At 38.0% G+C, this 18575-nt stretch overlaps 2 protein-coding genes across 6 annotated transcripts in view; one reads left to right on the top strand and one right to left on the bottom strand.

Moving 5' to 3' along the window:
• Window positions 1-14528, bottom strand: part of LOC122518332 (spectrin beta chain, non-erythrocytic 5) — a 37476-nt gene extending 22948 nt beyond the window's left edge. For 2 of the 5 annotated variants that reach the window (XM_043637203.1, XM_043637204.1), the window contains exons 1-3: window positions 4106-4424; window positions 950-1200; window positions 637-804 (exon numbers count right to left, since the gene is read on the bottom strand). In XM_043637203.1, the coding sequence (XP_043493138.1) occupies window positions 637-804; window positions 950-1200; window positions 4106-4136 (450 nt within the window). In that variant the 5' untranslated portion in view covers window positions 4137-4424. Of the gene's footprint in view, window positions 1-636; window positions 805-949; window positions 1201-4105; window positions 4425-13874; window positions 14008-14139 lie in introns of those variants that run through there. The other 3 variants (XM_043637207.1, XM_043637208.1, XM_043637205.1) reach the window with 3 other exon arrangements.
• Window positions 14529-15181: 653 nt separating this feature from the next.
• Window positions 15182-17833, top strand: LOC122518329 (U3 small nucleolar ribonucleoprotein protein MPP10). The gene is made up of 4 exons (XM_043637202.1): window positions 15182-15373; window positions 15677-17048; window positions 17155-17263; window positions 17350-17833. Exons 1-4 carry the CDS (start codon window positions 15291-15293, stop codon window positions 17718-17720), a joined length of 1935 nt encoding a protein of 644 aa, XP_043493137.1. The 5' UTR covers window positions 15182-15290; the 3' UTR covers window positions 17721-17833.
• The last annotated feature ends 742 nt before the right edge of the window (window positions 17834-18575 follow it).

Genomic DNA, 18575 nt, shown 5'->3' with positions numbered 1-18575 from the left:
TAGAAATTTGTTGGAAAACAAGATTGCATCTAAAAGATGATGCATCGTTGAACCACAAACGAGCGAAAGATACTTGGGCGAGAGATCGTGAGAAAACTGAGACGAGAACAATTACAAGAATATATATATATTCTAAAAAAAAAGATGGACGAATGAATTTATCAGTGATTTTTCTAAGTTTCGTTCCAACCGAAAGCCCTGTAAATTGGTCACCGTGCTGCTGTCTCAAGTTGTCTTACGATGGTGTGTCTTGCCTCACCCGGTTCCCTTCCCTCCCCTTCCCTTTTCCTCCTCCCCACGACTAGACTTTATCCTCCCTCATCCGGTTCTCGGAGTCGACCCAGACTAACTAACATAAGCCGACTAAGATACGACGACGACAACAACCATCCTTCTTTCTAAATACGTTTATACTTTCCAGCCTACGTACAAGGTACGTGTGTGCCCGAGAGTCAGTGTAGATAAAACTGTTATGTCATAAGAAGAGGCCATTCACGTAGGGAGTAGAACTTGCGTGGCTTCTTAGAAGGAGGGGGATGGGAGGAGAGGAACTTCGCGACGTCTCCGGATCGACGTTTCTGAAATAATTTGATGAGGAAAAAGAAAAAAAACAAACAGTAAATGAATAAATTCTACCTTCGTATGAAGAAACGCCAAAGATTTGTTAACATTTTCTATCTTGTGTACTCGCATACGCCCGTTGTTAGGTTTGGCCAATCTTTCCCCCGAAATGATTTCCAACAATTTCAGCAATTTTTTCCCATCCGCGAGATCCGTGAATAGATCGTCCACTTCCATGCGTGCCTAAAAACATAATGATTATCGTTAATTTTGTTGTCCTCATTAGTAGTATAGTTGCGTTGCAATTAAAGTTGATGCGTCTAGGATCGAGTGACACGGTTTACACGAGTTGCTGAACACAGTTAATGGACAATTGTTTAATGATTACCTTCAAGAGGAAAGAATTGATCCATTTTGTGAACGTCTTCTTCTGAATGTGCAGACGTTCCTCTTGCAGGGCCTTTATGCGGCCCTGCTCGAACTTGAGGACGTCCTCCCTCTGAGTCATTCTCTTCTGTATAACCGGACCACCTCTGTATCTGTCGACTCTCGGCGGTGGATACGTGGAGAGATACTCGAAATTGTTAGGTCTTCCTTGGGGTACGACGCCGTGCCCAGGGCGGGGCTCATGCTGCGCCCCTGAAACAAACATTTTACATTCGTTAGAAACAAAATTCATTTTTCTTTCTTCGCTTCCAAATACGTCGAGTAAACACACACGGGGGATTGGGATTTGAAATGTTTTCCAGATGAAACCTATAGGGGGGTGGAGGGGCCGCTTCGTGTGAAACCTACGCGATACCCGCCGACAGGATATACCCGATTTCTCCCCAATTCCAAACAGAGCAGGAGAACGTTTTAAAATAGAACAGTTTCTTTTTTAAACGAACCCTAACAACAGTATCCCTCCTCTATCGGCAGCTTTATTTTTGTCCTAAACAGGAAATAAGATTGTTTATTTAAACTGATGGTAATAAAAAATTGAAATATTGAATATCATTTCTCTCTTTTCTCTCCTTTTATCCCTGTTTTATAAAACGTTTAAGAAGAATTTTCACGACAAGCGGAAATAATTGAGAAAAGGGCGCAAACGTTACACGCTCGTTACGACGCGCAAATATTTTCCCACGTGGTTGTTGATTGCAACGTCGACGAAAATAAGAACGAGCTGAAGAAGAAGAAGAAGAAGAAGAAGAAGAAGTAGAAGTAAGGGAGGAGGGCAGGGCAAGGGAAATAAAGGAAAAGGCAAAGACGAGAAGCAACGAGAGGTAATCTCGCTTGTAGTAGCCACCACCACCATCGGCCCTTTTGTAGACGCTGAATCAAATAGGCAATTTGCTTTCGCATTCACGTTCACGTTCACGTTCCATACATCCCGTGGTCCATGCAAGCAAGAATTGAAGTAGAGAACTCGAGAAAAACTTTATGACAGGGAGGAGAGCACGACGTGGCGAATAATACACGGAATGATGGCAGTGACAATAACCGAGGACAATAATTTAGCCGAGTCACGAGGCTGACAAGAAACGAGTTGCTCGCAGTAGACTTGCTGCTGCTGTTGCTGTTGCTATTGAAGCTATAGGCATTGCAACTTCCTCCCAACTTCCTCCTCCAGAGAGTATTTTGCACTTGATTTTATTTACTTCTAAAGGAACAATTGTCATCTCTTTTTTCTTCCTTCAAAAAATTCATCCCGAGTCTTTGAATGCATCTCTCTATCAAACTGTCCCTCCTAAACCCCCACTCAGGATTTCAATGGGGACGCTTTATTCCAAATGATTTCTTTGCGAATAAGATAAAAATGAGTATTTTTTCTTTCCCCGTTTGATTAAGAAAACTCTTAAGAGAGTCAAACGAGTCCCGTAAGGTACTCGTATTAAAATAAGTTTGTAGATGCAGTTAACGCGACCTTTTATTATCTTGGAACGTGCGTCGTCGCACTTTGCTGCACCCTTCTGTTAAACCCTAACTCATTGAATAACGAAACCTGTCCGACGGAGTATTTAATTAACGCTTATCGAATGAATCGGTGCGACTGGTTTATGCAACTTCGTGGAATCTTGATTGTTATCTACCCAACAATGTACAAACTGCTCATCGTAAAGATGTTTAAACCCAAATTTACGAGCCCCGATATACTTGCTAATCGTTAAACAGATCATTTTACAATACGTTAAATTAACAAATTTAGAAATGATGCTATTCTGTCGAATTATGAATGCGCACAAGGGCTCAAATGAGGATGACTTATCGACTTTCCTTTTATCTTTAGAAGAAACCGATAAGATATAACGCGAAAATGTCGAGCCAGCGTTAAACTTCTACTCTAAACTATGCGATATTTTCAAACCGAACAAACACATCGTGTTTTCTTCTTCTTATTAATTAGTATATAATTGAATGATGTTATTTATTATAAGAAAAATAAGATTACGAATGAATACGATGATCCGATTTGAGTTTTTCGTGTCGCGTTAAAGAACAGATTCAATTTGTCACCTTTTATTTTTATTCGTAATTACAAACACGCAAAATACATGTGTTTTTTTATTTTTCATTTTAACGATACGCCTTATCGATGTTTATTAATCGGATATAATACGGGTTTTCATTCGACGTATCGCGTTACGAAGAAAAATGTTATTTTTTTGCGGATTATTTATGGAAAGAAATCATTACGAATGATACACCGTTGAAATGGGGAATAAATATTGCGATAATTATTCGAACAAAAAATGAAAAACATTTTTTAAATTTAGCATTTTTACAATTTAGATGGTGTCGTGTTACACGAATGGAGTTAGGAAAGAAACGAAACAATGACGAGGAGCAAGTGAGACACCGTAGATTTGATTAGAGCACTTAACCGGCCACCGCCCGATATAATATTCCTATACAAACACACACACACACACACACAAGCAAATTTTGTTTCTAGCCGATGAAAAAAAAGTTATTTTATTTTAATATAAATGGTATAATAATTTTTTTTAAAATAAAATATTTCAATTATTTTAGTATTAGTTATAATTATTTTTAAAAGCACGTAAATACGATTGTAAAACATGTATGGCAAATTCTTCGAGAATGACGTTTCATGAAACACTCCTTTCCTCTCTCTCTCTCTCTCTCTAATCTTTAATCTCTGTTCTTATCTCACCGATAGAACGAATTTTTGTATTTTCTCTTTTGAAGAAGAGCAGGAAGCAACGATAATGATCGTGAATTGCCATTTTCCAAATACGCATACCAATATACTTAGATGTGTATGTCATATAAGAAAAGAAATTTTGGATTGTGTCTCTTGCCGTACGACAGGTACAACACGTACAGGTGTGGCTTATTACGAAATATTTGTTCACAGTCGTAGTCGATATAATTTTGAATCTTCGATTCGAATTAATTCGAAAGAAAGTCAATTATTCGAACGTGCGAGAAATAAATGGAGAAAGAATTAAGGTTACAATTAATTGTAGAAATGATCGATCTCGAGATCACAAAAAAAAAGTAAAAGAAGAAGAAGAAGAAGAAGGTTAACGTTTACCGTAATAAGTGTAATAATTGTTGTAAGCCATGTTGTTGAAGATCCTAAAGGCTGGTTAGCACGATAGGCGAATAAGAAACTTTCTAGTGCGTTCCCATTCGAAGGGGAATATCATAGCTGATGTTTTCGATGTTTAAAACGTAAAAGGTTCCGAGAGAACGACGTTTATGCTACTACGAACGGTAACGCGCAACTGGTTCATCAACTGTTGGCTGCCAAAGTGAGAACCGACTGACAATACAACTCTTATCACGGATAGGAGAATATGTGTAACGAGTGTGCGCGAGTATACGTGTATCGGCCAGTTGTTTGCGTTTAAAAGAATCACGAACGAGACCCACACGACAAACGAGACCCCGCCATTGGCGTAAGCCAAATTGTTGGGATTATTTCAGACCAAAATTATGATAATAGGATTATATCGTATATTATCGATAACAGGTACACCGTCAGTTTGCAGAACCTTCTAGTAGACGGATATTAAATAACTAGAATGATGGAACCCTTCCTAAAGAGAGAGAGGATGTTAGGGGGACGATGCAACGAGCTCATTTTACGATTTCACTTTAAACTGTACACTAACCACTGCTTATTTAAAAGATTAACAATCTCTGTCTCGCCTACTAAATATCAGCACACTTGTGCTACTAGTACACTTAATAAATAATACATTTTCGTACTCTAACAAAAAAGTCTAGTAATTTACGGGCTTTTGTATTTCGAATCTAGTTACTTTTGCATTTCATTGCGAAAATACACCGAACGAGGTTCAAAGACGAATCCCGTCTGCTGTATAGTCCCGTTGTTAATTGGTTTAATTCGAGTGAGATCTCGATGCGAGATCACGTTTCGAATACTCGGGCAACATATTTTAAATTCGATTAACAACGAATCTTTGAACGAGACGAGAATGAACTTTTATCGATCGATATTTTAATCGTTGAATAAATTAACATTATATTATCTTTCGTCGATAGGATTAACGACTATTGATCAATGATAAATTACAGAAAATAATAAATACTTCATCCTCTTATTTCCTAAATCGTGGAATATCCCAGGTCAGTGAAGCGGAACATCATCGATTGGTGGAAGCGCAGCACCACATTTCTAGACAAACTTAAAAAAGTACGTGTTTGGCGCCACGTGTATTAAACGTTCAGACAAATACGAATGATAATGAGGATGAGAACGAATAGTCTAGCTAGGTGGACGAGTTCGGAATTTAGATTAACCGACATTACCAACATTTTATCTAAATAATAATCTACATGCTCAACGTATTCCCGATTAAAACTCGTCAAGTTTTTTCTTCCCATTCGAGAATGTAGATTTTTTAATTCGATGTAGCAATCCTCGAAACAGTGTACATTTGACTAAACGTTAGAAAATTTCTTTCCGACAAAACGGTAAATCGAGATGGCATTAGTTAATTAAAAGTTACGAGCTAAAATCACGCGACTAGTCTTCCTTAATAGGAAGACGCGTAATTGACCTTAAATGAAAATCACGAAGCGAATTATTATCGATAATAAAAAAAAAAAACAGAATTCTCTAACGAATTTCAAATTGACATTTTTCATACTCTCGAAGAAGAAGAAGAAAAATTCGATGACCTTGAATGAAAATAACGAAGCGAATTATCGATAGAACGAATCTACAACAAAAAAAAAAATAAAATTCTCTAATAAATTTCAATTTGACATTTCGCATACTCTCGAAGAAAAAGAAGAAGAAGAAATTCGAGTAGAGAACGTTCGGATTGTTTTCTAGGTCGAGTTTCGTTACCGATAAATGCCATTCGAACCAGGTAAAAACACATTGTTACCGCGAGGAAGTGCGAAATTGCACCGGAAATACGGTGAACGCATCGAAAAAGAGGAAGGCGAGCAAGCAAGAGAGAGAGAAAGAGAAAAAGAGAGAAAAATTGAGAGAAACGAGAAGAGCGTACCGGTCTCGTCGTGACGGTAACGAAATAGGAGCCGTATTATTATCGGTGTTCGCATCAACTCTGACTCTAGCTAGTCCAAGTTCTGTAGATAGAAGAAACTACTCTTCTAACGTATACAACAATTAAGTAAGTAGTCTCTCTCTCTCTCTCTCTCAGTCTCTCTCAGTCTCTCTCTCTCTCTAGGTCTCTCTCACACTCTCTCTCTCTCTCTCTCTCTCTCAGTCTATCTCTCACTCTCTCTCTCTCAGTCTATCTCACTCTCTCTCTCTCAGTCTATCTCTCACTCTCTCTCTCTCTCTCTCCCTCTCCTCTCTCTCTCATTCTCTCTCTCTCTCTCTCTCAGTCTATCTCTCACTCTCTCTCTCTCCCTCTCTCTCTCTCTCTCATTCTCTCTCTCTCTCTCTCTCTCTCTCTCTCTCTCTCAGTCTATCTCTCACTCTCTCTCTCTCTCTCTCTCTCAGTCTCTCTCTCTCTCTCTCTCAGTCTCTCTCTCTCCCACTCTCTCTCTCTCTCACTCTCTCTCTCTCTCACTCTCTCTCTCTCTCACTCTCTCTTTCTCTCTCCCAGTCTCTCTCTCTCTCTCAGTCTCTCTCTAAATCTCTCTCTCTCTCTCAGTCTCTCTCTCTCCCACTCTCTTAGTCTCTCTCTCTCTCTCTGTCTCTCTCTCTCTCTCTCTCTCAGTCTCTTGAATTCCTCTTTCCCATATATGTAGCACTTTCTGTTGACATTGATATCACGGGCAAATATATATTCGTTGACAAGCACACACGCGCGAATACAAACATCTGCTTGATAGGGAGGAGAGGGATAAACCATGCTGCTCTGGGTATGGCTTGCAAGTTGAAAACGTATGACGACACGTCTATATTTGGCTTGGGACCGACATTCTATCCACACATACGACAATGGATATACGTTCTAACTCGACCTTTCTGCTTTTTTTCCATTCCTTTTTTTTTTTTTTTAACCTTTTTTTGCTTTACTTTACTATCTGTTCGTCGTACGAGTTAAAATCAAAAGAGATGATACCGTCTTGAATCGTAGTAAAGTAATATAAGTAAATAGAAAATAGTTTTTGTTCATTTCTTTTGCGTGGGGATTTGATTTTTGTACACCTTGACTAAACCTTGAGGCAAGTTTTCTGTTACGTTTAAGATGTATAATGAGATTTTAATTATCTTTCTGTTTTCGAGAATAACGTTTTAGAATATCGTGGATATTTGAGGACAATATGGAGGAAGGGCCGGAGGAAGGGTCAAGGGACGATTATCGAAAGAATCGGATTTTGATGAAGGATAATCGAGTAAACGCGATAGTCCACTGTGCTTCTCCTGTTATTCTCGAAATTAATATTCAGCTTTCACCTCGAATGGTGGTGGCTCGTTCATCAATTCTCGTAAAACGTAATTATTACAGTCGATAGTACCACTTCTGGCCGGGTTTTCATCGCTCGGGGAACAAACAAAATATTCGCCGAGCTATTCTCTCCAGTTGGAGTTAGTCGATGGTGTTGCAATTTCCGTGTCGATAATTTCTTACGACATGTTTCTTACGATCGAGAGATTTCCCGTATAATTGCACAAGATATTTTTCCTTTTATTTAAGATAAGATCATTTGTGTGTGTGTGTGTGTGTTTCGTCAGATCGATAAATGATAAGGACGATCGAACAAACGATTACCGATTTATTATATTTTACGTAATTTCTTATCTTCTTCTTATAGGTCGTTAAAAAAAATCGACAAAAATATTCTCCGTTTCGAGATGCATGGAACGATTTTTTTCCTCGTATTCATTCGGTTGTTGTAAATCTTTGCTACGCTTTACTGGCTCGCACAGATGGCTGCTAGCAACCCTCTGAAATAGAAACGAAACCATACGCGTGCCGCCCCCTTTTTCCGGGCACGATCTTAATACCGCGTTTCTAAGAGTTCGAAAATGCATTTCTTTCTTTCTTTTCTCAAGCTGTACGAGTAAAAATGAAGAAAAAAAAAAGGAAACTCGTATTTAATTTCTATTACTCTCTTCGCCACTTAATGCGTTTATAATCACTCTTGCGGAGGGTCTGAGAAAATTGAAAATATGTGAAGAAGAAGAAGAAGAAGAAGTTGGTAGAGAGTAATCCGACGTAACGTTTGCACAACGACTCGTTTATTACTGACCTCGTAATCTTTCAGTGCCTCAGGCGTACACGTTTAAAGAAACAACGACCCTGCTATTTAACTGCAGGAAAATACTTATTACGATTATTGATAAGAAAAAAGAAAAACAAAAAAAAGAAATAAACAAACAAAACGGCAAGTGGAAAGGATGAAGAATGAAATTTCCTGATGATTTTTCGAAATTTTCACTCGAGTGAAAATAAGTAACCCCGATTTGGTGTTAATATGACAACGATAAAATGACTTCCTTATCTTGTTTAACGAGTATCAACGACGAAATTGCTGCGATAAGGAGAAGAGAAACAAATAAAAAACGAAGAAAAGATTTGTTAACGGTGAAGAAGATGAAGGTGGTTTGGATTCGTTGAAAAATATCGTGATCACTAAATTGTCCGACGTCATCAATTGTAAAATACAAAAAGTGTTGGCCAGTCTTGAAAATTAAATGCTTCGTTTGATCGACTCGTTTTCGATTCGGAGATCAAATTTATTTCGAGATAGATGTGTTAGTTTGTCCCAAATATATATAAATATATAAATCTAACGAAAGAAACGTGACACAGAGTGTATCAGGATAGATAAATTACGTGAAATAGTCGAGGAGTAGTGAAGCATGACAGGGCATTAACATCAGTGGCCAATAATTTATTTGAAAACGGTTGGAGAAAGATAAGACGAGTTTAACATGTAAAGCTGGTACGATACAGTGACTTGAAATAATTGTACAAACGAAACAGAAACGAGGAAGGAGGAGGAGTGGAGGAGGGGAGGAGGAACTATTTTTACGATTTACAAATAGCTGTTAAAAGTAGGAGAGACGAATAATTTTACATTGTAACAATATTCATAAATGATAATGACGATTACCGGAAGAGAAGAGACGCGTAATCCGAGGACTGACGTAATCTGTTAAATAATCGACGTCCGGTTCTCGATTTGTCATCTATAATAACGCGTAACTACTCGATGAAACCTCGACTAAATGAGTAATACAACCTCGCGGAAACTACGAATGTACGCGTTTAAGATTTGCGAAGTTTGTCGAGCCGAAAAATGAATGTAAAGTAGGAATGATTTAAACGATAACGTTCCTCCTCCGTTTGATCGATAATCGGTGTGGTTAATTACCGTGCAACGAACGACGACTCTTTCGTGCGCGCACACCTTAACCATGTAAAAGAATGCGGAATCGCGAGTTTCACGAAATGCATTATTGGGTAAGGAATCGCAGGTTGTGAGAGTCCCATTGTTCAAAAAGTGGGGTTAAGAATGGAGAATATTCATGACTCGCGTTGACCTATCTTATTTCATTCATTAAGAAGAAAGATAAGAAGAAGAAGAAGATCTTTCCCTGTTTAATATTTTCTACGATAAATTTCTATTGATGCAATAGTGGTAATTTTTTGAAATGATTTTACACAATAAAGCGGGAATAAAGAGAAGAAAGAGAGGGATTATTATAAGTGGTAGAATCGCGTGGGGACGTATCTTCGTGCGGCATCTTAAACGCTCGGCAAACGCCCTTTGTAAATTTCGCCTTAATGGCCTTTATACTCCCACGTGCTACATTCGGGCTCTTCAATCTTTCTCCATTATGCGCGTTCTTTCTTTCCTCTTTGCTTTCGTGCAAGAAATTCCGTCCGCGAAATTAATCCGCGAAAAATTCGTCCCGCCGAATATGAATACAATGGTGGTCGTTCCGAGCTTTGGCCCGGACCCGCTAGGCGGCTAATTTAAAAATGTCGTCGTTTAGACTCTTGCCATGGAAATTTAAATAATAGGAAAAGATATTTTCAAGGAGAAAATAGTCTCTTCTTGGAGGATTTATTAAGCGTCCTCGTAGTAGGAAAGATTCACGATTGACAATGACGTCTACTATTTTCTTTCCTTTGACTTTTGCAAAGAGCGTGCCTCGAATAATCCTAATGGAGCTTAAACGAGTCGTCGACGATGACAAGAACAGGGGGGAGGGAGAGATGAGAGGGAAGGCTCGCGAGTTCCTATAGCAAGCATAGCAGTTAGAAACGACTTAGCTCTTAGGAGTGAAAGTGGCGAATCCTTCGACGGATGATCGTATCGTCCAAGGAGATTCTCCTCGCGAAGGAACGACGGTCCAATCCTTGCCGTTTGTTAAACAACAAAGTTTACGCGTACCTACGAGATTTCAAAATGTTTTCTTTTTAACTTGGGATTTATAGGAAAGCCAAGAAGAGACACCTGTTTGCCTGCGTTCTCTTTCTCTCTTCTCTTCTCTTTGTAAGATAAGCTTTGGAAAATAAGAGAGAGATTTTATGTAGATGGAACACCTGTTTCTGTTTCTCTCTAATTCCTTAGTCCGCTCTCTCACGTTCCTCGCATTATAATGCATTCGAGAGAGAGAGAGAGAGAGAGGATAGTTTTCGTGTCGTGACGTCACGACGCGGGATAGAAAGTCGATAAGAAAAATCTACATTCCTGCATGCGTTCTCTCTTGACATAGGTTTGCCGTGACGTTAACTCATGCCGTCATCCTTTTCTATGAACGTTTTATAAAAATTTCGCGGTAAATAGGAAGGACGATTGAAAGGAAGATTTATTACAGAAACGTCCTTAACGAGTTGAGTTTTGACGACATGAAAACTGGCTATAGGTTTTCGTTCGCAAAGACACGCTGAAAATTGAACGATCTCTTTCGAAGTAGAATGACGACGATTCGGTAGCTCTCCTTTCGCAGTCTCCTTTCGTCTCGAGTTATCTTTCTCCTCCTCGTTTCTCCTCCTTTTATCTTCCCTAATTTGAAGTCGTCAAATTGAAGCACCGATTATCCGTGCCGAGTTTATTCGAAGTACCGATTATTCGTAACCGCTGACCGTAAACCGCGAACGTTTTCGAACCGAGAGAAAGAGGGAAAATAAGAAGAACACCAAGGAAGAATGAAAGAAAAGGTATCGTTCGCAAATCCGTTTTAACGGAAAGACGCTAACTTTAACCGTCTCCGATTTTCTCGCGGAAATTGTAAACCCTCGGTTTAAAATTAGTAGGTCATCTTTTACTTCCTAAGGTATCAATTCGTACTCGTCGATTAACGTTAAATAATTGTTCGACGTTCCCGGCGACGAGAAACAATAGAAAGAAGATGAAAAATAAAGTATTCGTCTCTTTCGAATCCGGAATCCTTTCGAAAATTTACTTTTTCCGAATTATCGCGAGCTCGCTAATAAAAATCAGCTCGGATTTAATAAAGGAGCGCGCTTTTATTTACCACCACCACCACCTACTTGTACTTGTCGCTTTGTTACCGATGGCCTGCCTAACGGTATTTCTACCATTCGGTTGGACATTTTAAAAAACGAACTCGTTGTTTATTAGCAACGTTTCGGTATACCGACGTAGCGCAAATCGCGTGTACAGTTACGGCACACATACCGTACAAAGCTTGCTTTAACTCGAACGTATATGAGCGAGAGAGAGAGAGAGAGTTGACTCGTCTCTCTCCTTCATAATACGCCATAAATTCAATTAATCCGCTAAGATAACCTATCGGCCGAATAAATACACTTACTCCTCCGCAACTTCTCTCTTACGCAACCTCGGCAAATAATATTTTTCCAATCTCATTGCCATTCTCGATTTCGCGAAAACAAGAGGAAACTGAGCGTTTCCTTAAAGAGATCATCGCGTCAACTAATTATAGAAATTATTCTATAATTCGATCATCGAGAAACTGCGGGATTATCTGACGCTGCAGCATCGTCTCTCCTGTTGTCCTCGTTGACGTTAAGCCTTGCTTGCTTGGATGTCGTAACCCGAGTCGAGCGGTTCGTTGCTCTTGCTGGCTGCTTGCTTGCTTGCTCCTCTCCCAGGACTCGCTCGGCAAGGATCTTTTGCGATTCGCTTCGACGACGGAGAGAAGAGAAGAGAAGAGAAGAGAAGAGAATAAAGAAAGAAAAAACAATAAGAAGGGGACAACGCCATGGCCGCATACGTACGAGTTCCAAGAGCGGTCCAGCGAGTTCGAATGGCAGCGGTCACGCGACCGCCAATTCACGATATACTTTTCTAATTTATCGTAGCTTTTAACAGAGCTTTTCAAGAGTTAGACGTTTAAGCGCGAATTCCGCAAACATTCCTTGATGATTGGGGGAAATTGCGTCGCGAATTTTCTCGACGCGAATATGCGTCGAGAAAAAAATAGGGAGCTTCATTGACGGAGTTACGTTGTTCTTCCTCTGATTACAATAGCCCTCCGAAGGGTCTTATTAGCCTACCTCTCGCTCTCTCACTCTCTCTCTCTATTGTCCACATTTTTTTCATTTAATTATATAGAGTTTGTCATATTTTGTCGGGAGAATGATTCGTTTCGGTCGGCAGCGGTCGTAGTATTTGGTGCACAAGTAATAAGATCTCCATTAGCGATCCGTGCATCTCCGGTCGGATCTCTTCGTCTTACTTTTGATTATTATTATTTTGTATGGCAACGGGAGGTAGGTAGGTAGGTAGGTAGGTAGGTAGATAGGTAGGTAGGTAGGATCGACGACCGTTCCGATACCGGCCACGCTTTCGCCCGTTACAATCGTCGACGACGAGGAACTCGAGTAATTAAAAGGAGAATACCTCCCCCCCCCAACCCCACCCCCACCCACCCGATCTCTCATTGAACGTTTTTTTCTCTCTCTCCATTATTATACCAAACGATCCAATAACGATGTTGAGGCTTGTCTCGAACATTAATCGTTATTCGATTGACAGGAGAATAATCCTTTCGATCTCTCTACCCTATTTATTTCGAAATCGTGTTTTTCGTGTATATTCTTGATAAAACGCCTATAAGCTTTACCACGCGATTCGACGTTCTTATCTCTTTAGAAATATGTAGACAAAAATTCGTCTCTCTATCGTTATCGTTCGTACTTTTTATTTTTTTTTATTTCTTCTTCCATTGGACTGGATTAACGCGAATCGGGGAAAAAAAAAAGGAAGAAGAAAGAAACACGATCTCGATCGAAATGACGCGGAGACGTGCGTCGGCGATTTTGCAAATGCAAAGCTGACGTCAAAATCGTGCGCGCGATGCAATAATTTAATGTTGGATGGAAAGAAAAAAAGAAAGAAAAAGGAATACAGAAAGGAAAAAAATATGGGCAAATTTAGACGCTTATTTAGAACGTACACACTCGAGTACATATATACAAGCTGTTAGCGAACGATAAATTTCGAAACGTGTATTCTTCGACAAGGCACGTACTACGTACTCCGATACGATTGTCGAATAAATCTCAAAACGATGCTCGTATCCTCGAAGGCGTGAACAAATCTCTTATTACCGGTGAAGACACACGAGATTACGAATTGTTCACGGGCTCTTCGGTTATATGTTTTTCCTTCCGCGTTTACGACGCAGTCGTGAGCTTCGTCCTTGCTAGAATTGCGCGATAGAAAGATAGATAGACATATATATATATATAGAGAGAGAGAGAAAAAGAGAGAGAAAGAGAGAGAGAACCTTTCGAAGGAGCGCCGAAGGAGAGGAAGGCCGAACACCTCGAATTCCATTGGGTATCGCGCGCGCGCGCACCCGCGACTCTGAGCGAAATCGGTTAACGCGAACTCGGCTTTTCCTAGAGAAAAATTCGTCTACACTGTCAAATGCATCTTTCGAACGTTTAACAAACTCTTACCTTAGCCTCTCGTGTCTCGATCTTATCCGAAAAATCCGGTCTGTTGATTTCCGAACGAAGAAGAATCCTTGATAACCCAAAAACCGGTGGAGGCACACTTGGAAGAAACACCAACCAGCGTTCGAAGCTTGATCTACCCAGGAGATGGGAAAGAGAGAGATAGAGTGAGATGGATAATGTATGGGGGGGGAGGAGAAAGAAAGAGAAAGAGAGAAAAAGAGAGAGGCAGAGAGACGGATAAAGAAAGAAAAGAAAATAGAATTACTTCAGAAATCCTCGTACAGCTTCTCTTGATCTTCAAGTCCTTTGGAGAGATTTATCACGGCACTCGCGCACAGAATACAGAATATACCGCTACTAAACTTGTTCGAAACAGGAGACGCACGAGGACGAATCCAGCGGTGGTAGCGGCGATTGACGCGTGCGTGTGAGTAGTAGTGCGTGTTGCGTTTGCGTGCGTACGTACGTGCGTGCTTACGTGCGTGCGTGCGTGCGTGCAAGCGTCTTGCTTCGTGCGTCGTGCGTGCAAGCGTCAATTTTCTTCTCCGTTAAGATGTTCGAACGAGCCCGAACTAAGGAGGTCTGCGCCAATGTCTCCGAGCCTCTTTCGTATTCGCCCGCTCGACCGACTTGCCATTCTCCCTACTTAATTTCTCCTCTTCCTGTTCAATACACTCCCCTCCTTTTTTTCCCCCTCCAACTTTCAATTTAATGGCGCGCATTTTGATTTTCCGTTGGTCTTATGCGCGCCATCTGTCTTCTATAATCGAAACCTTCCTTTTCATTTTATCTGAAATAATATTAACACACAATATTTATTTATTTCCAATAATAATTGCCTATTTCCAATAATAATTATTGTCTATTTGAATATATGAATATTGAATATTTATTAATAATCTCTATATGCTCGTATATAAAATAGATCAAAACTTACAAAAATATCCTATTAAATATCGTTCGCGAAATGTAACAAAATGATCTTATTGTTTTTTTAACTTACTACGATTCGTCGATTATATTGACGATAGATTGTACGATATAGAAAACTAAAAATACCTTTATGAATATTATATCTCTGTCGATACGTTGAAAATTTGAAATTAAATCGATATAGAATCTGTAAATCACTCGCACGGTGGTACAATGGCGGACTCGATCGTTGTTTTCTTCTTATGTCACCAGATGTCGACCCTATCGTCGTTATTTTTTTTTACGTATTTCTATTGGTTGAAAAAAATACCGTTTGACCAATCGCGTTTAATCTTCGCTTTCATAGAAACTACAAGTGAATACGAAGCTTTAGATACATTTGTATGTATTTCTCATAGTATATGGAAGACCACGCTGTATTTCTAATTTATTATTTTAGGGAAAGTTTAGTATTTATTTAATGCTCATTATATCAATTGTTGCATGATAATGACTGAAGCCGAAATTTTGAATAACGTTATAAGTGTGATCGACGATAACACGCGAAATTATGAAGAATTTCTAAGGTATGCATAATTGCTGTAAATATAGTTAATTGTTATAGTTTTAAATATAAAATATAGTTTTTGCCTTTAGAACTCTGTATTAATACTGCACTTTTTTTTATACACTTTCTTGGTGGATCATTAGCTTACTAATAAATAGATTCAATGCAATGAACTTAAAAAGTGCATCTAAAAATTCAACCTATATCACTTATCCATTACTTTTTACATTCGTTTGTTCTCTTACATTAGAATAATTTCAACGAATGTTTTTTGAATATAATTTAATTAACTAATAAAATGTTTCTGTGTTGTTTAATCAAGCGTACAGAATGCTGTATCTGTCAATTTCCAAAATGCTACTAAACAACTTTATGACTTTACAAAAGAACAAACAAATAGAAATACAAATGCACTGCCAGAATTATTAACCGATGGCTTTGATGAGGAACAAATTTGGCAACAATTAGAACTGCAGAACGAAGGAGAATTAGCACATTTTTTAGGTGACGTATCCAAATTGTTAGCTGGAAACAAAACGCTGACGTTACCCATTTCTCCTACAAAGCCCGAATTAATAGAAAATAAAGATGAAGATGCCAAAGCTGAGAGTATATCGAGCATGGATCAACAAAAAGAAGAGGAAGAAGGAGAACAAGAATTGAAGAGTAGTATGAAAAAAGCTAAGAAGATAAAAGGACATCAAAAGAAGTCTATCGTAGATGATAAATTTTTTAAACTACAAGAGTTAGATGAATATCTTACTAAAGAAGAAAGAAAAGAAAAACAAATTAGGAAAGATGCGGAGGAGTCGGATGACGACGAAGACGAAGACGAAGACGACAAAGACGACGAAGAATCTTTAGATTTATTTAATGATATGTCAGAGGACGAGGGTGATTCTTCGAAAGATGGAAAATTTATTAAATATGCAGACTTCTTTGATAATCCAAATAGCGAGGAAGAAGGCGACGACGGTAAAATATTTCCCTTTTCTAATGATAGGGGTGAAATCGATGAAAAGGAAGATAACGAATCGTTTGAAAATAGCGAATTAGAAGATGCTGATGAAGATGATACTGATTTAAAACCTATTACTAAAAAAGTTAAGTTCAACTTGACGAATGATTCGGATGAAACCGATAGCTTAGAAAATAAAATAGATAATAAAGAGAAAAATGTAGAAACAAAATCGTCTCTCGAAGCACGTCAAGAACGTTTGCAAGCAAGGATTCAAGAATTGGAAGAAGAAGCTCTCGCGGAAAAGCCCTGGCAATTAAAGGGAGAAGTAAACGCTGCTCTCAGACCACCAAATTCTTTATTAGAGGAGTATGTGGAATTTGATGTTACCTCCAGACCACCTCCAATTATCACAGAACAAACTACTTTTAAACTGGAAGATATAATAAAGCAACGAATAAAGGACAAGGCTTGGGATGACGTTGAAAAGAAATTCAAGCCTGTCGAAACACCTTTGGAATATAAGAAAAAATTAATATTAAATCAGGAAAAGAGCAAAGAAAGTTTGTCTCAAATTTATGAAAATGAATATCTTAAGCAAAAACAAGCCTTAAATCCAGAAATTAAAGAAGTAGAAGAAGAAGAACCAAAAGCACACGTTGAAATTCGTGAATTGATGGAATCCTTATTCTCAAAATTGGATGCATTATCTAATTTCCATTATACTCCGAGATTGGTATGTGTTTGGGATATAATATTCATATTTGATTCGCATATATATATAAAGGTATTTTTTCAAAATAGATTGATAATATATTATATATAAATTCGTTTCCTTGTAGGTTCAACCTGAAATTAAAATTATTAGTAACATTCCTGCCATCAATATGGAAGAAGTTGCCCCAGTAGCGACCAGCGATGCTACATTGTTAGCGCCCGAAGAAGTTCAAGGTATTCACTGCTTGATATTAATTATATCACCTCAATGTATTCAATTTAAAAATACCCCGATTTATTCATATTTCTTTGTTTTGTAGCCAAATCACGAGGCGATATCATTGGTAAATCGGAGCGAACGGTCACCGACATGAAACGAGAAAGGAGGAAGAAGAAATTCAGACAAAAGGAACGACAGAAAGACAGAGAAAGAAAAGAACAATTAAATGCAATGAAACCAGGAATGGAGAAAAAATATAAAAAGAACGTAAACTTGGAATTGATGAAAAAATTAAGCAAAGATAGGAATATTACAACGGCGGATGAAACAACGAACAAAGTCGCCAAATCTTCGAGCGCATTCTTTAGCCAACTACAGGACCAAGTTAAAAGTCACATCAAGTCAAAAGTAAATCCAATGTCTAAAGACAAAAATAAGAAAGCATTGTCTGCTGCCAAATTAAAATTGTAAATATTTTGTATATAAAATATATATGTTTATATTAAATAGAATTTTATTTCTTTTAATGAAATTGGTCTATTTTTGATCTCGAGTTTTTGACGATGAGTATGTATGTGTGTCTATGTGTGGTCGTTTAGGATTGAGGAATATCTTTCATGAGTATGAGTAAGAAAATTTCAAATATTTAGAAAGATATCAATATTAAATACAAGATATTTAATCAACTGTTACCTACACATTTTGATATCTTTCGTCTCTTCGCTATTATAATTATTGTCAGAGGTAACGTTGAATCTACATTCGCACAGGATGATTGAAAAAAATCGTATATATATATGTATATATATATGTGTGTATACCTCACATATTAGTGAAAAATGTTCCCAATTCATCATGATATGCTGCAATTTAGTTTGGATCTGCTTATCGAAAGTTTTGCTAGACATGTACAAATGCACTGAGTCACACACGTGGTTACTTATAAATGCAATTATTTATATGTATAACATTATCTATATTTTTCTTTAAGAGTATCTAAAAATGGTGTTTTGCACAGAGAAGCAAAGTGGGTTACATAATTTTGTACATTGTCAAGTTTGAACAATTTCCGTCAAATGTTGATTTATGATTGCACGGTTTATAATTACAAAGATCTAAATTAAAAATAATTAAGCTAACCTTATATGTCTAACGATAAGCTGGTATTAAAATGATCATGCTTTGTATAGATTCGATTGATTAATTTTAAAAATATTCCTTTTTTTTAATAATCAAGTAACACATTACCTAATTTATATCTTAAAAAGAATTTGTTATGTATACAAAATGAAGTATGAAATATTCTAATGAATAAAAAGATCATAT

The sequence above is a fragment of the Polistes fuscatus genome, unplaced genomic scaffold (assembly GCF_010416935.1).
Source record: "Polistes fuscatus isolate 324 unplaced genomic scaffold, CU_Pfus_HIC Scaffold24, whole genome shotgun sequence".
Classification (NCBI taxonomy): Eukaryota; Metazoa; Arthropoda; class Insecta; order Hymenoptera; family Vespidae; genus Polistes; species Polistes fuscatus.
This window is presented reverse-complemented; position numbering and strand designations above follow the sequence as displayed.

Bases quoted from the DNA above. Each gene is read 5' to 3' on its own strand.
- LOC122518329 (XM_043637202.1), top strand. From the start codon at position 15,291: ATGATAATGACTGAAGCCGAAATTTTGAATAACGTTATAAGTGTGATC. The intron at 15,374-15,676 runs GTATGCATAATT...TGTTTAATCAAG, and splicing joins AATTATGAAGAATTTCTAAG to CGTACAGAATGCTGTATCTG. The intron at 17,264-17,349 runs GTATTCACTGCT...TTTGTTTTGTAG, and splicing joins AGCGCCCGAAGAAGTTCAAG to CCAAATCACGAGGCGATATC.